At 50.8% G+C, this 16,793-nt stretch overlaps 1 protein-coding gene across 1 annotated transcript; it reads left to right on the forward strand.

Moving 5' to 3' along the window:
* The first annotated feature begins 6,035 nt into the window (after nt 1-6,035).
* On the forward strand, nt 6,036-12,948 carry LOC148591585 (olfactory receptor 14C36-like). The gene is made up of 2 exons (XM_088537270.1): nt 6,036-6,701; nt 12,643-12,948. The coding sequence occupies exons 1-2, from the start codon at nt 6,036-6,038 to the stop codon at nt 12,946-12,948; spliced, it is 972 nt and encodes a 323-aa protein (XP_088393396.1).
* Nucleotides 12,949-16,793: the final 3,845 nt, after the last annotated feature.

Here is a 16,793-nt window from a genome sequence, read left to right on the forward strand (position 1 = left end):
TCCCACTTCTACCCAAAGAGCAGCCCACAGCAGTTATCATGGAGCTGAGGCTCACCCTCATCTCAGCCTGTGCTCAGACTTCGTGCTCTTTCATCCCACAGGACTTTGATCCTGTCTTACCAAACGCCAAACCCTCAAACCAAGCCCCAACCCCAGGCAATCCCACAGGTCTGCCCAGGGCACACACTTGCCAGGGCAGGGAGAGAGAAATGACCTCTCCAGTTGCCCCTTTCAGACATTTCTCAGGCTTCACCTTGTTGGTTAAGGTTGACTGAAGCCAAGCAGGGCTGCACTTGCTAGAATCCCAGTCCCATTCAACCATGAGCCCACATTTTCCTTCTTCATTCTTTTACTCCCACTGAAGTAGGAGCAGGGAGATTTGGCTTTCCCCAAACCATCCTTACTTTGCTGGACAATATTTCTGACTTCCTCCTTTGCAGCCTCTCCCTTTCCACATGCTGCCTTACTGACTTGAAGGCCACATGCCAGTTCCCTGTTTAGTCTAGCTGGGCTCCAGTGATGTTTCCTAATTTTAACAACTGTTTGTATGGAGCATTCTTCTTCTTGACAGATGCTTACTAAATGGCTGCCTTTCCTGAGGTCCTCCACCCTTCAGAGCTGCTTGGAGCTGCTGTCCTCAGAGTGGGGAACCTGGGGCCTTAGCCCCCAACAAGGACATTGTCACCACGGGGATCGCCTGCTCACAATGGCCTTATGGGCATGCTACCACTGCCATCACAAAGCCCTGGTGGTTTCCATGGGGACCCTATCATCCTGCCCTGCTTCACACCATGGCAGACCCCATCATGATGCCTTTGTGGGGACTATGGAGGTCCCATCATGATTCCTTGGTGGAGACCATGGAGAAAGACGCCATCACAATGTCTTGGTGAAAACCATGGGGATCCCATCACGATGCCTTTCTAGAGATCCATAGTAGAGATCTACACAAGGCCAGCTCTGTTGCTCTGCCCACTAATCCTCATCCCTACAATCCTGACAGGCTCTCTGTCCGTCCCTAAGCAGAGCTCCCTGCATTCCACTGCTCTCTCCAGGGTTTCCTTTGTCCACATCACTTGCACCTTTCCCTGCCATCCCAGCCCATCACTTCCTCACTCTTGCTGGAGTCTTCTCCCCTGAGTCACTCTCAGTGTAAGGCTCTCATCACCGTCTTGGCCACCTGGTTGATGACCATCAGGCCAGGAGATGGGAAGAGCCTCCATCCAAAGGATATGTGACAACCTGCAGTCTTGGTGCCCTGCTGTGGGCTCAGCTCCAGGTCCTCCTCCAACTCCTACTGAAAAAAAAAAACTGAAAAAGAAGAGAAAAAAAAAAGGGGGGAGAGAGCGGGAAAGACCCTTGCTATTTGTCCAATTTCATCTTGTAATAAACCAGTATTAGGGTACATGAAAGCAATATGAATTAGGGTATCTGAAATGCAGAATTAAACCATGACCTTAGGACACGTTTCCCCTTGTTGCATGAGTGCATGCCCAGATGTGCAGGGATGCTGCTGCTGGAGGCATGTTCTGTGCATCACTATGCCACAGTAAAGGCCACCCCAAGGGAACTGACTGACATCTCCAAAGCCCATGGAGAGACCAGCAGGTTGTGAGGAAGCTCCAAAAATGTGTTGCCCACTCTGCCTGTTGACAGCACCAGTAGCACCTTTGCTGGGCCTGTCTGGCCAATAACCACAAGAATGGAGATACTCAAGGGGAGCCAGGCACCATGCGAGTGTCATAGGCACCATGGGTGTATGTGTGCAGGTACTGTAGGTGGGCACATGGAGCACTTGGTGACTATCACAGCTGCCTAGCCTTAGGGACAGGGCAGGATGGCAGATTTCTTGAAGCAATCTCTGGGAAAGCAAAGGTGCTGCTGAAGAAGTCCCTAGGCCTGGGTAGCCAGCGGTCTATCCACACTGAGGCCCTCATTAGCCCAGTCCCTGTTCATATCATCTGGCAGAGTGAGCAGAAATTCAAGGGAGGAGAGCTAGAAGGGTGTGAGAGTTCAGAGACCAGAGCACAGAGCTCAGTGTGAGGTGCCTCCTATTTTTGCCGCATGCTGCGTGCAGACGGGATGGATTTTCCCTACAGTCAGTGTTGGAATTCATTTATTAGTGTAGAGGTAGGAAACCCATCATAACCTGGGGCACTTGCCCAGCAAGCACTGCAGTGGTACATGGTTTTCCTACAGGTGCCCTACTCTATCTGTTTCCTGTCCCCACTGCTAACGCTTTCCTGTTTTCTTTCTGTAGAGAGAACTCTGTGGACAGTTCTTGTGTGAAATCCTTCAGACCCCCAAGCTCTCCTGCTCACACTCCTACCTCAGCCATGTTAGGCATCTTATTATTACTGCCAGTTTAATGTTTGATTGTTTCATTTTCACAGTGTTATCCTATGAGCAGATCTTTGCTGTTTGTGCTGAGAGCAGGGCCAGCACAAAGCCTTTTCCATGTGCCTCCCGCACCTGCCCATTGTCTGTTTTCCTCTTAGCACTGGCATCTTTGCCTACCTGAGGTCCCCCTATGTATCCTCTCCTGCTCTGGATCTGGTAGTGGCTGTTCTGTACACGGTGGTGCCTGCACCACTGAACCCCGCTCATCTACGCCACGAGGAACAAGGCACTCGAGGAGGCTGAGGAAAACAATTTCACAGATATTTTTCAGCCTTGGGAAATTGTCACTGCTCTCTAAAAAACGACGCCCTCAGCATCCCATATCAATGCTGAGCATTGTTTCTTCACTATTTTTTCTAATATTTATATTATATTTTTAAACTTTTTTCACTTCATTTTTATTAACAGTAGTAGTATTTTATATCCTGTTGCTACCCAAACTGTTGCATATCTTCCACCTTAACAGACTTCTCTGTTGCATCTGGTGTCCACACTCCAGAAACCTCACGGCCTTCCAACCTTTTCTGACAGTAAGAACCAGGGCCTATGATCCACAACTTGGGCATGTTGCTTAAAGATGTCATCCACACCATCAGCCTGACTGCATGGTCTGTAGCTCCCAGCATGATGTCACCCTTCATCTGATGCTCACCCACAAGCACATACCCAAACCTTGTCCATGCCATGGAAGCACTTTGTACATCCGAGCTGCCCCTCCACACAAAGGACCTGCCCCCTCCTCCTCTTCCCTCACAGCCTCCCCTGAAGAGCTTTTACCCCAGCAGCACAGGCCTCCAGTTGTGTGAGTGGTGATAATGCATCTCAGTTATTGCAATGCTGTTGAGGTCCTGCGACAGCTTGTGCTTCTGTCTCCATGCCAGGTTACAGGCATTTGCATATATTTAGGCTGCAGATCATTAGGATGTGGCACAGAGGACAGATTGGTCCTGGTGAAACCTGTTACCAAGAGCCAAAGACACTTGTGTGCAATGGTCCCACTTGAGAGCAGAGCCATGCTGGCGTGGAGAGCAGGGGTCAATGCAATGGTGAGAGGAGGTTCCCACTAAGAGAGTCAAGGCTGCAGTGCCCAAGACCAGGGAGAAACAGAGCTGGCCTGTGAGGGAACGACAGCAGAGGGTTTTGTTGCCGGAGCTGATTTGTAGCACCTTGGGGTCTGGGACAGAGGTGAGCCCATGTCCAGGCAGGAGAAGGTGCCCCTGAAGATGTACTTGGGCTTGATCCAAATGTTTTCCACCAATCCTGGGGCCATCATTAGCCCCATCATGTTTTCCAGGGTGCAAAGAGGTTGTGTGGGAACAAAGCGAGAAGCTTTTAGGAGAGCAGAGACCAGTGCAGACCCCTTGGTGTGAGGTGCCTCTCCCACTTATGAAGCACGCTCAGCTGTAGGAGGGATTGGACATGGTTTGCCATAGATCCCAGGCTGTGCCTCCTAGAGGAGACATCTGGTTATGCTGGGCAAGCCAGACATCTGTCTTGGCCCTGCAGCCTATTTCTATGTCACTGAATTAAATGTCTGCACTGAATTATATGAACTTTTAGCACTGTAATGATCCGCCAGGGTCTCTACATTATACTGCACTGTATTATGGTGCTCGTGTAGTGCCCCCTTCTTGCCCCTTTCTGGGTGTCATGCCCATTAGGGGCTTCATAACTAGGGCCTTCCAGAATGGGACACTTCTAACTTTCATAGATAGTCATCCTCTGATGAAACAGATGGCAACTTTGGAATCCTTTCTTCTCCATTCATTAGGAAAGGACAACAAGTGTGATTCTTTTAGGTTTCTTTGTGCACATTTCCCAGGAGGAGGGGGGACAAGAGACAGAGAAATTGGTGAGTTCAGCTGTTCCTCTGCTCCTGAGCGGGGCCGGGCTCCTGGGACAGAGGCAGCTCGTGGCAGCCTGGCAGCACTGCCCAGAGACAGCCGAGTGCAGGAGCAGCTCCTGTGCCAAGAGCAGCAGGGCTGCGGGCACTGCCTGCTGCTGCGGACAGCAGAGGAGAGAAGGCAGCGAGAGGGGAACGGCAGTGTGAAGCAGAGAGGAGAGCTTGTTGTGGGAGAAACCTTTCCAGCCCTTGACACGGTGAGCGGAGCAAATCTGCTGAGGTTCCTGGAGGGCTCTTCTGAACTCAGTGCATATAATTAAGGATTGGGATTTTAAAGGTCTCTCTCCTGGAGTATGCAGGGTTTAGCAGGAGGAGGAGATGCTTCAGAGCAGGGATTCCCTGCCACATGCATGAGGGGTCCTTTACTGGAGAAGAGCAAGAGAAGGGCTATTTGAAAGGGAATGAGCTTTCCTTCAGGTCTCTGCTCTTTCAACCACCTTATTATGCCTGGGAGAAGGTAGAACAAGTTTTTACTTTGATAAGGAACTGAGAGTCCTAAACCTTCACTCTGAAAGATTAAGAGAGAATTAATACTTCTGTGAGAAACCTCATCAAGCTGCTTAATCCCCATCTTAGCCTAGAGGCTGCATCAATATCATCTTTGTGGCCTCCTAGGACTTTCTATAACCTACTTCTTAGAACCTGCAACTGCAGAGCTTCCCTTGGACATTGCCCAGAGGTTTGTGCAGGGCAGAGCTGAGCACAGATAGGGTCATATGGGATCTGTGAGCAGTGGCAGGGACAAGACCCAGGGACAGAGGAAGGGCTGTGGGCAGGGCCTGCTGCAGGCAGCAGAGATGGTCAGGGAAGGGGCAGGAAGTGCAGGGCAGGAGCCGCCTCCTCTGCAGCCAGACCTGGGAGATCTCTCCTGCCACGGGATCATTTCCAGCCTTCCCACCAAGGGACTAAGGTGTCCCCCTCTGTGAGGTGACATACCCAGCGGGTAAGGTGAAGGTTTTCCAGAATGCCTCTCTGTACCTCTCCTTGCCTCTCTTGGCAGCACATTGAGGGTGTTTTGGCTAGGAGGGAACATACCCTTGGGTGTATAGAGACATGGTGAGAAATTTGGATATGGGCACTAAGACACTGCACTGCTCTGCCCTCATCAGGGCCTGTCTCCTTTTAGGGCAGCATATGGGAGCAACCACCCTCTACCTCAAGGAGACAGGAGCTGTGGGAAGGAGACTAACAGACAAACAAGATGTCCCCACTCTGCACATAGTGACCGTGGATGCATTCCCTTAAGGACTGAGAGCTGAAATGTGAAGGATTTGTCCTTTTGGGGAAGCCTTGCCAGGAGTGACAAAGACACCTCAGAACTGTTTACCAAAAATAAAACTACAGTTCCTCAAACCTCTTTGCTTACTCTTCTCAGTAAAGATGCTGAAAAGCTAACGTACATGTTGAGTGGATTTCACCTGCCAGAAAAGGTGAATGTGCAAGTGTGTGACCTTCACTGCCCAGGTCCCACTATTGTACAACACAACAGATCCTTGTAATACATGGGTTGATGTATGATGAAGCCTGAGTGCTTCCCACAGCACTCTCAGCCAGTGCAAAATGGAGCTCAAGCAAAGCAACTGTACTAAGATACTCTTGCTAAAGAGAGGCAATGGCAGTCGGTGTTATAAAACTGAATGACTTAGGAGGTTTTTTTTTTTCTTGAAAAGTCTCTCCTAACTTCTCAATGTCTTCTGTTCCTTAGATAGGCCCACATGACTGGAGGGAGCGAATGTCCAACAGCAGCTCCCTCAATGAGTTCCTCCTCCTGGCATTCGCAGACACACGGGAGCTGCAGCTCTTGCACTTCTCGCTCTTCCTGGGCATCTACCTGGCTGCCCTCCTGGCCAATGGCCTCATCATCACAGCCGTAGCCTGCGACCACCGCCTCCACACCCCCATGTACTTCTTCCTCCTCAACCTCTCCCTCCTCGACCTGGGCTCCATCTCAACAACTATCCCCAAATCCATGGCCAATTCTCTGTGGGACACCAGGGACATTTCCTTTTTGGCATGTGCTGCCCAGGTCTTCCTGTTGGTCTTCTTCTTTGGAGGAGAGTTTTCTATCCTCACAGTCATGGCCTATGACCGCTACGTTGCCATCTGCAGACCCTTGCACTACGGGACCATCATGGACAGCAGGGCTTGTGTCAAAATGGCAGCAGCTGCCTGGGCCAGTGGCTTTCTCTATGCTCTCCTGCACACTGGGAACACATTTTCCATACCACTATGCCAAGGCAACGTGGTGGAGCAGTTCTTCTGCGAGATCCCCCAGATCCTCAAGCTCTCCTGCTCACACTCCTATCTCAGGGAAGTCTGGGTTAGTGTGGTTACTGCCTGCATAGCCTTTGGTTGTTTCATTTTCATTGTGCTGTCCTACGTGCAGATCTTCAGAGCTGTGCTGAGGATCCCCTCAGAGCAGGGCCGGCACAAAGCCTTTTCCATGTGCCTCCCACACCTGGCTGTGGTGTCCTTGTTTGTCATTACTATATTGTTTGCCTACCTGAAGCCCCCCTCCATCTCCTCCCCACTTCTAGATATGGTTGTGTCCATTCTGTACTCTGTGGTGCCTCCAGCCCTGAATCCCCTCATCTACAGCATGAGGAACAAGGAGCTCAAGGAGGCACTGAAGAAACTCAACCAGTGAGTACAAGGTCAGCGGTAACAGCTGTTTCATTCACTCACCAGGATATCTGCCATCGAGGCTGTATTTTATCCTTTTCTTTCTTTTTTACTTCTCTCTTTTACATCCATCTTAAAATAATAAACGATAAAGACACCTAATTTTTGTCACGTCTGCACAGGAATCTCTCATTTAGCACTTAAACACAGACCATGATAAAGCAGGAAGCCAGGCTTCCCCCTTCACTAGTAGAGAGGGGGGATTCTCTGAGCCGCTTCTTTGAGCTCCCTTGGATGTGCCCAGTGCAGGGAGGAGAGTTTCCCTCTGCAGCGTCTTTTCCAGCACTGACACCAAGGGACCTCTGGGGTACAGAGTCACGGCGGGACAAGGGCAGGTGGGCTGAGACCAGGAGTCCAGTGTTGTTTAGGAGATCTCAGCTCTCGTGGCTATGGCTACAGTGTGATCTCAAATCTCTCTAATATGAGAGAAATGGCAACCAAGGGTCACCACAGGTTCCCACGGTTCCATGCAAAGCTCCAACACACAAAAGTAAACATGAGTGAATTTAAGGAAAGTCTAGAGGCAGCCTTCCCATGGCAGTTCATCTTTCCTGAAGACACATTCCAGGAGGGCAGCAGGATTTTCTCTATTTAGAGCTGTCCTCCTCATTTCCGTGCTTTCCTTCCATGCTTTATTCTGCAGATATGGCCCAGGAACTCTCAAAACCTGGTAGGCTTGTTTTCCCTTGTACTCTGGTAGAAGAGGCAGGACTAGTCCTTGGGCTCCCTTAAGAACGAGCTGGACTCCAGAATAACATTTCCATAATAAAAAGGGATCTTCCCTATGATGGTCCTGAATGCGGCCTCTCTTTAGAAACTGGAATCAAAAAATATGCCCAAGGGTGTGCAACCACAATTGGACCTGCTCTTCTCCTTGTGAACTCCATGAGATCCAGGGGATGACCTCAGCATTCCAGGGTGATCTGTTAGCCTCAATCTAGGGTTCATCTCTCAGTGACCACTGCAGATAGGCAATGGTCTCTGCATTGCCTCTGCCAGGCTGCCCCACACGTGACTGTGCTGATGAGAGAAGAGTAGTAGAAGAGAAGAAAGGCAGAGGCAAAGGCAGAGGCATTTAGAAATATTGCCCAGCATGACGTTACAAGGACAAGTGCGGGGTCCTGCACCTGGGGAGGAATAACCCCAGGCACCGATATAGATTAGAGGTTGACCTGCTGGAAAGCAGCTCCGCAGAGAGGGATTTGGGAATCCTGGTTGACAAGGAGTTAACCTTCAGTCAGCAGTGTGCCCTCATGGCCAAGAAGGCCAATGGGATCCTGGCCTGCATCAGGAGGAGTGTTGCCAGCAGATGTTGCCCCCTCTCCTCAACTCTGGTGAGGCCTCACCTGGAGTATTGTGTGCAGTTCTGGGCTCTGCAGTACAAGAGGGACATGGAGGTTCTAGAGAGGGTGCATCATAAAGCAACCAAGATGATTAAGGGACTGGAGCATCTATCGTATGAGGAAAGACTGAGCTGGGCCTGTTTAGTCTGGAGAAGAGAAGACCGAGAGGAGATCTGGTCAACATGTAGAAGTAAGTACCTTAGGGGTGAATGTAGGGAGGATGGTGCCAAACTCTTCTTAGTGGTGGCCAGTGAAAGGACAAGGGATTATGGATGCAAGTTGAAACACAGGAAGTTCCATCTCCATGAGAGGAAGAACTTTACTGTGAGGGTGACAGAGCCCTGGAACAGGCTGCCCAGAGAGGTTGTGGAGTCTCCTTCTCTGGAGATCTTCAACACTCACCTGGATGCCACCCTGTGCCACATGCTCTAGGGGTCCTTGCTTGAGCAGGGGGTTGGACTAGATGAGCTCTAGAGGTCCCTTCCAATGTTAACCACTCTGTGATTCTGTGAACTTGCTGCTGGGGACAGTGCCCATCATTTCTCTTACCACATCTTCAGAGTGCAATTCAGCCGAGTCTACATTAACTCTTCACTCACCCATCAGACAGGGAGGGGAATTACTGCAGCACAAACAGCCTGGGAATCATCAATTACTAATGCCACTGCTCTTGTTATAGCATGCTTACTTGGGCACTGGGTTCATTTAGCAGCCTGAAAGATCTTGCTGGACTCCCTGGTCCAATGGTAGCTGGCTGCAAGTCTCTGCTCCTTGTCCACGTTCGCCAGAGAAGATCATGCTCACAGCAGCACAAATTCCTGGTGCTAAGTGCTCCATCTCCCTCCTCTTGATTAAGGAGCTGCCCTTCTCCAGGGCTGCAGAGCTCCGCAGGTGTCAGCTCCTCCATGGGGCACCCTCAGCAAACCCTCTCGTCCCCGCCGCTGCTGCTGGGACAGGAGCGGCCTCAGAGCCCGTCCCCAGCCATGGGCCAGCGCTGGCCTCGCAGCTGCTCTGCCAGCAGGGACCTCCCAAGGAACTGCCCAGCCAGGCGCCTCTTGCTGGCCTGCCCAGGACTCAACAAAGAGCAGAGCTCACGGTCACCCTCACAGACATGGATGGACCTGCTAATGCCTGCTGCTGTCCAGTCAGGAGCACAGACAATGTGACCCCGCTGCCAAGCAGGAGCAGTGCCATGTGCCTGCTGCTGGCCTCCCAGGTGCTTACAAACATTGACTTGACCATCATTGGACTAGAGTATCTCCAAATGTCCCTTGCAACCAGAGGAAGGTGCCTTCTCTCACTCAAGCCCCCTTGAAGCTTGCTTATGAGCCAGAAATGTCCCCTGGCCGCCAAGAAGTCCAGTGGTATCTCGGGCTGTAGTAGGACGACTGTTGCCAGGAGGACAAGGGAGGTCATCCTGCCTCTCTACTAGGTCCAGGGGAGGCTACCCCTTGAGTCCTGTGTCCAGTGATGGGCTCCGCAGTACAAGAGAGACATGAAGCGATTGGAGAGAGCCCCGCATAGGTCTACAAAGTTGTTCGGAGAGCTGAAGCATCCCTCCTATGAGGAGAAGGTGAGAGAACGGGGCCTGTTTTAGGCTGGAGAAGAGAAGGCTGAGAGAGGATCTTATCAGGGTGTGCAGATACCTGAAGGGAGGATGCCAAGAGCAGAAGAGGATGGCCCAGACTCTTTTTAGTGGTGACTAGTGATGGCACGAGAGGCAACAGAAACAAATTGAAGCACAGCGCATTCTGCCTGAATTTGAGGAAAAGCATCTTGACTGTGAAGGTGATAGAGCACTGGCATGGGTTGCCCAGAAAGGTTATGGAGACTTCTTCTCTGCAGATATTCCAGACCTGCCTGGACAGGATCCTGTGCATCATGCTGTAGGTGAAACTGCTTGATCAAGGGGATTGAACTAGATCATCAGCAAAGCTCCTTCCAACCTCAACCATTCTGTGATTCTATAAATGGTCTCCACTGGAATAGATCAGCTTTTTGAGCTGTAGGGATCTGCCTGTCCCTCAGCTTTATTGTGAATGCTGCTCGAGTAGGATAGAAGGCATCCAGGGTCATTAGAGATGACCAAGGAAATTTCTGACCTGGCCTCCCACTGAAGGTCTATCTCCAGAGATTCCATTAGGACCTTTAGGCCAGGAGCTTGCAAGCAGACCATGTGCATGCTTAGCCTGGTAAGCGGGAATCCCACCTGCCATGTACTTGTGGAGTTCATGAGTTAGCTGAATCCTTCTCCAAACCTGACACTTCTGAACGGACATGTGGAGCCCCAATAAGCCATCTGAATAAGTCATCTGAATCATATATGCACCATGTATCAACAAGCTCCCTTCTTATCCCTGTCTGGGTGTCCTGCCTAGTTAACAGATGTGAATCAGGACTTCCAGTGGGACATTTCTAACTTTGGTAGATAATCATTATCTGATGAAATAAATTGCAACGTTGGAATCTGTATCCCTGTACTCTTTAGAGAAGGAAAACAGGTTACTCTACTTGATGGAACATATCCCAGAGGGAGGAATCCCAAGGGACAGAGTAATTCATGAATTGAGCTGGGCCGCAGCTCGTGGCAGCCTGGCAGCCGAGTGCAGGAGCAGCTCCTGTGCAAAAAGAAGCAGCAGGGCTGCGGGCACTGCCTGCTGCTGCGGACAGCAGAGGAGAGAGGACAGAGAGGTGAAAGGCAGCGGGGAGTGGGAGGACAGAGCAGAGCTCATGGTGGGAACAATCTGTGACATGGTAAGTCGCCGGCTGCAGGGTAATGCTACTGAGGTTTCTGGAGGGGTCTGCAGCATCCCTCCAGCTGATGACTTCTTATTTTTTGAGGATTGTTCTCCCTGCTTCTACTTCGCATACGAGGAGATGCTTCAGAAGAGAAATTCCCTGTCCCAGCATCACAAGGTAAGGGCATCATGGCTGCTTCTTCTGGAGCTGGTGCAAGACAGTGAAGGCAATGTGGGCACACAGGTTCTTCAGAGCATTGTTCTCTCCATCACATATCCACCTTGAACTTAGAGGGCGAGCAAAGTTAAGTGAGTGCTTTGAAACCAGTCTTCTATGATCTCAACAGAGTCCAGGTTTGTTTGGAGGAATGGGCTCGACAGCACTCCTCACTGTTCCCTAAGCAGCAGAGAGCCCATTTCCATCTCCAGCCTGCTTAATGTTCACATTTTCAGAAATAGAGACAGCTGTCTTTATTTGCATGTCAATAAAGACATGCAAAGAACCTCACGAGATATGGTGACAGAATCTAAAAATTTCCCAAATAAGTAATTCTAAAAAAAAGTTAAAACCCCCTGCTGCACCCCAGACTCCTTGGAAGTGTGTGTGGGAATATTAAAAGACCCTTTATATTAAAGGTGGATGTCCTGTGACATCAACTCTGAAAAGGAGGGATATCAAGAACCAGTCCTTTATACACATTGGCGTAGAGTAACTCAGGCTCTGGCTCCTCCCAGAACACTCAGCTGGAGCAGAGACTGAGGAGCTGACTGAAGGTGATAGTGAGAAGAAGGAATTACTGAGAGCTGAGACAGGGATCGAGAAGCATTTCTATGAAAAATGGAAAGTTTATTTCAGAGAAAATACTTCTAAGCTATTATTGCCTTTCTTCCCTACACAGTTTTCCTGAGCCCAATAGAACAGATGTCCAACAGCAGCTCCCTCAATGAGTTCCTCCTCCTGCCATTCACAGACACACGGGAGCTGCAGCTCTTGCACTTCTCGCTCTTCCTGGCCATCTACCTGGCTGCCCTCCTGGCCAATGGCCTCATCATCACAGCCATAACCTGCGACCACCACCTCCACAACTCCATGTACTTCTTCCTCCTCAACCTCTCCCTCCTCGACCTGGGCTCCATCTCCACCACTGTTCCCAAATCCATGCACAATTCTCTGTGGAACATGAGGGCCATTTCCTACTTGGAATGTGCTGGGCAAGTCTTTTTCTTCCTTTTCTTTGTATCAGCGGAGTATTTTCTCCTCACAGTCATGGCCTACGACCGCTACGTTGCCATCTGCAGACCCCTGCACTACGGGACCCTCCTGGACAGCAGAGCTTGTGTCAAAATGGCAGCAGCTGCCTGGGCCAGTGGCTTTCTCAGTGCTCTCCTGCACACTGGGAACACATTTTCCCTACCCCTCTGCCAAGGCAATGAGGTGGAGCAGTTCTTCTGTGAGATCCCCCAGATCCTCAAGCTCTGCTGCTCACGCTCCCACCTCAGGGGAGTTGGGCTTCTGGTGGTTAGTGTCTGTTTAGGCTTTGGCTGTTTCACTTTCATTGTGGTGTCCTACGTGCAGATCTTCGCTGCTGTGCTGAGGATCCCGTCAGAGCAGGGCCAGCACAAAGCCTTTTCCATGTGCCTCCCGCACCTGGCCGTGGTCTCCCTGTTTCTCATCACTGTAGTGTTTGCCTACCTGAAGCCCCCCTCCATCTCCTCCCCATTTCTGGATCTGGTGCTGGCTGTTCTGTACTCAGTGGTGCCTCCAGCAGTGAACCCCCTCATCTACAGCATGAGGAACAAGGAGCTCAAGGATGCCATTAGGAAAGTGATTTCATGGACCTTTTTAAGCAGTGGTAATTTTTCCACATCTCTGCACAAATGACTCTTTCTGTATGCTGCATCTGGATTGAGCATTGTTTCTTCACGTTATTTTTATTATGACTTTTACTAGTGATAATAATTGTTATCGTGTTGCTACACAACTGCTTGTATTCATTCCCTTTTTTATGGTGTCTGCTCTGTCTCACCTGATACCCTAAATTTTGTCGAATGCTGGACAAGGACTGGCTCCCTAACAGTATCTCTGTAATAAAGTAATTTCTATCAGTACAGTGTGTGAAAGCTGGGCTTTTCCTCCAAAGCTGGTGTCAAGAATAGGCCCAAGGACTTGCACCCCTCATGGCCTGCTGCACAGGATTCTCCATGGGTTCAGCAACATAGAGCTCAGAATCCTGTAATAATCTTTCAGAGACCAAGGGCTGGTTTGAGAATTCACCTATCAGAGTCCAAGGATAGTGGAGACACTGAATGGTCATGGATTTACACATGCACAGCTCTCCTGCGTATTAAGGCACAGTGTCAGACGGCTGTTCTCATGGAGGGGAAGCTGGTGGTGTCACAGGAGAGCACAGAGATCCTCCTGGAACAGCATATGCCTGGGATGGACTGTGAGTAGAGCCTCATAAAGGGAGAGGTCCTCAAAGATGAAGTTTTTTAGAGGTAAAGTACTGGGTATTCGCAGACAAAAGAGGACTCTGCAGTCTCAGGAGAGGCAGTGAGGACTCAACTGGGGGGCCCAAGAGAGCTGGTTAGTTTTCAAGCGGCACTTCCTCCACGCCCAGCAGCAGTGCATCCCTGTGTGTAGGAAGGGAGGCAGAGGGGGCAGGCGACCTGCGTGGATGAGCCGGGAGCTTGTGGCAATGCTCAAGCAGAAGGCAGCGGTATACAGAATGTGGAAAAAAGGACAGGCCCCCTGGGAGAAATACAGGAACGTAGTCAGGGAGTGCAGAGATGCGACAAGGAAAGCTAAGGCACGTCTGGAAGGCAAGCTGGCAAGGGACGTTAAAAATAACAAAAAAAAAATTCTTCAAATACATTAACAGCAAAAGGAAGATCAGGGAGAACGTGGGTCCGCTGGAGGACGGGATGGGCACCTTGGTTACAAATAACACAGAAAAAGCAGAGTTGCTCAATGCCTTCTTTGCTTCGGTGTTTACCAAGGGCAGCCCTTTAGAGCCCCAGGCCCTAGAGGCAAGAGAAGAAGCGGGTGGAGAGGAAGACTTGCCCTGGGTAGAGGAAGATTGGGTCAGAGAGCACCTAAGGAACCTCGATACCCACAAATCCATGGGCCCTGATGGGATGCACCCCAGAGTGCTGCGGGAGCTGGCAGATGCCATAGCTAAGCCGCTCTCCATCATCTTTGAAAGATCCTGGAGAACGGGGGAGGTGCCGGAAGACTGGAAGAAGGCCAATGTCACGCCAGTCTTCAAAAAAGGCAAGAAGGAGGACCCAGGCAACTACAGGCCAGTCAGCCTCACCTCCGTCCCCGGAAAAGTGATGGAACGGCTCATACTGGCTGTTGTCTCCAGGCACATGGAGGACAAGAAGGTGCTCAAGAGTAGTCAGCATGGATTCACCAAGGGAAAATCTTGCCTGACTAACCTGATAGCCTTCTATGATGAAATGACCGGCTGGATAGACGAGGGGAGAGCGGTGGATGTCGTCTATCTCGACTTCACCAAGGCTTTTGACACCGTCCCTCACAACATCCTCCTGGGCAAGCTCCGGAAGTGTGGGATAGATGAGTGCACAGTGAGATGGATTAGGAACTGGCTGGATGGCAGGGCCCAGAGAGTGGTGATCAGCGGTGCAGAGTCTAGTGGGAGGCCTGTGGCTAGCGGGGTCCCCCAGGGGTCAGTCCTTGGTCCAGTCCTGTTCAATTTATTCATCAATGACCTGGATGAAGGCACAGAGTGCTCCCTCAGCAAGTTTGCTGATGATACCAAACTGGGAGGAGTAGCCGATACCCCAGAGGGCTGCGCTGCCATCCAGAGGGACCTGGACAGACTGGACAACTGGGCAGTGAAAAACCTCATGCAATTCAACAAGGCCAAGTGCAAGGTCCTGCACCTGGGGAGGAATAACCCCAGACACCAGTACAGGCTGGGGACCGAGCTTGTGGAGAGCAGCTCTGCGGAGAAAGACCTGGGTGTCATGGTGGACGACAAGTTGACCATGAGGCAGCAGTGTGCCCTCGTGGCCAAGAAGGCCAATGGGATCCTGGGCTGCATTAAGAAGAGCGTCTCCAGCAGGTCGAGGGAGGTGATCCTGCCCCTCTACTCAGCCCTGGTGAGGCCGCATCTGGAGTACTGTGTCCAGTTCTGGGCTCCACAGTACAAGAGGGATGTGGAGCTGCTGGAGAGAGTCCAGCGCAGGGCTACAAGGATGATCAGGGGCCTGGAACATCTGCCCTATGAGGAGAGGCTGAGGGAGCTGGGCCTGTTCAGCCTGGAGAAGAGAAGGCTGAGAGGGGATCTAATCAGTGTATATAAATACCTCAAGGGAGGGAGTGCAGAGGACGGTCATGGTCTCTTTTCAGTGGTGGCCACTGATAGGACTAGAGGAAATGGCCGGAAACTGAAACATCAAAAATTCCATAGGAACTTAAGGAAAAATTTCTTAACAGTGAGGGTGACAGAGCACTGGAACAGGCTGCCCAGAGAGGTTGTGGAGTCTCCTTCTCTAGAGATCTTCAAAACCTGCTTGGATGCAGTCCTGCGCCACGTGCTTTAGGTGTCCCTGCGTATGCAGGGGGGTTGGACTAGATGATCTCTAGAGGTCCCTTCCAACCCTAAGCATTCTATGATTCTATGATTCTATGAAAGCACATCCTTTTTGTCCAAGGTTAAGATGGCTAAGTGCCAAGGCACTGCACCCCTAAATAGTCTTTGAAAGACCAAAACAGAGCAGCAGCCCCAACCGCTCACAACTCACTCCTTGCCTCCAGAGCCTGAAGCTTTGCAAGGGAGAGCAGGTGACCCAGAAGAGAGGAGCAAGAACTCATTCCACATACCGTTGGCACTACCGGTACCCGTGGCTTCAGGTGATGGGTCCTGAGACATCCGCTTGCCTAAGGATTTCCCATCGCCTTCGGCCTCTGCATCAAGGGCAAGAAGAGCTTGTCCTTTCTGGAGCTGAAAGGCCATTTTTTTCTCCAGCAAGAGTCGCTCCTATGAGAGCGAAGAAGAGCAGGGAAGATGAGATTACCCCAAGGTTTCCTTTGCCCACAGAAGCTCTCTCAAGCATCCTGCACACAGCTCACACGCACTCTTTTCTCTCTAAGACAGAAAGTGCCACCACAAGCCTCAACACATTTCCTGGCATGGCTTGTTCTTTTGGGAACAATCCTTGTGCAATATGGGTGCAATGAAGAATAAACAGGCAAGCAACAGAACTTCCAGGCAGCAAGACACACAGTTGGAAGAGGCAGAGGTACATGACATGCATGGAAAGGAGCACAGGTCCTCTCCTAGTTTATGTCTTTTTTGGTTGGGGGGACACAAGCACTTTCCCAGCTCTATCTTTATCACCCTCCTGCTCAGACTCCATGTTCGGACTCGGTCCCACTTGGACCTCCAGAAGCAGCAAAGCTTTTGCTACCAATTTGCCCGAGTTTTGTCCTCCAGACACTGCAACGTTCCCCAGTTTGCTGAGGTCAAAGGGGTGCCTTTGGGCTCCAAAGCACACTTGGTGTCTCTTTTATACACCCTAAAGATTTTCGTTAGGAAGCGCTCCCTTCCCTGCCACCTCCAAGGTGAAATGAATGTTCCTTCACTTGCCTTTCTGGCTTTCTCTTCTCTTCTTTTCCTCTGCAGTTCCCCAGTTCTCAGTTCCTGCTCCAGCTCCTTCTGGAGTTGCAGCCAAAGCAGCAGCTCTTTCTCCTTCCTC

This window comes from Tinamus guttatus, unplaced genomic scaffold, assembly GCF_059628265.1.
Source record: "Tinamus guttatus ecotype Peru unplaced genomic scaffold, ASM5962826v1 Tinamus_guttatus_pri_ptg000735l, whole genome shotgun sequence".
Lineage (NCBI taxonomy): Eukaryota > Metazoa > Chordata > Aves > Tinamiformes > Tinamidae > Tinamus > Tinamus guttatus.

What these genes read in the sequence shown, in the direction of transcription:
- LOC148591585 (XM_088537270.1), top strand. Translation starts at nt 6,036, where the DNA reads ATGTCCAACAGCAGCTCCCTCAATGAGTTCCTCCTCCTGGCATTCGCA. An exon ending in ACGTGCAGATCTTCAGAGCT is followed by an intron (nt 6,702 to 12,642) that starts GTGCTGAGGATC and finishes TCCTACGTGCAG; the next exon opens with ATCTTCGCTGCTGTGCTGAG.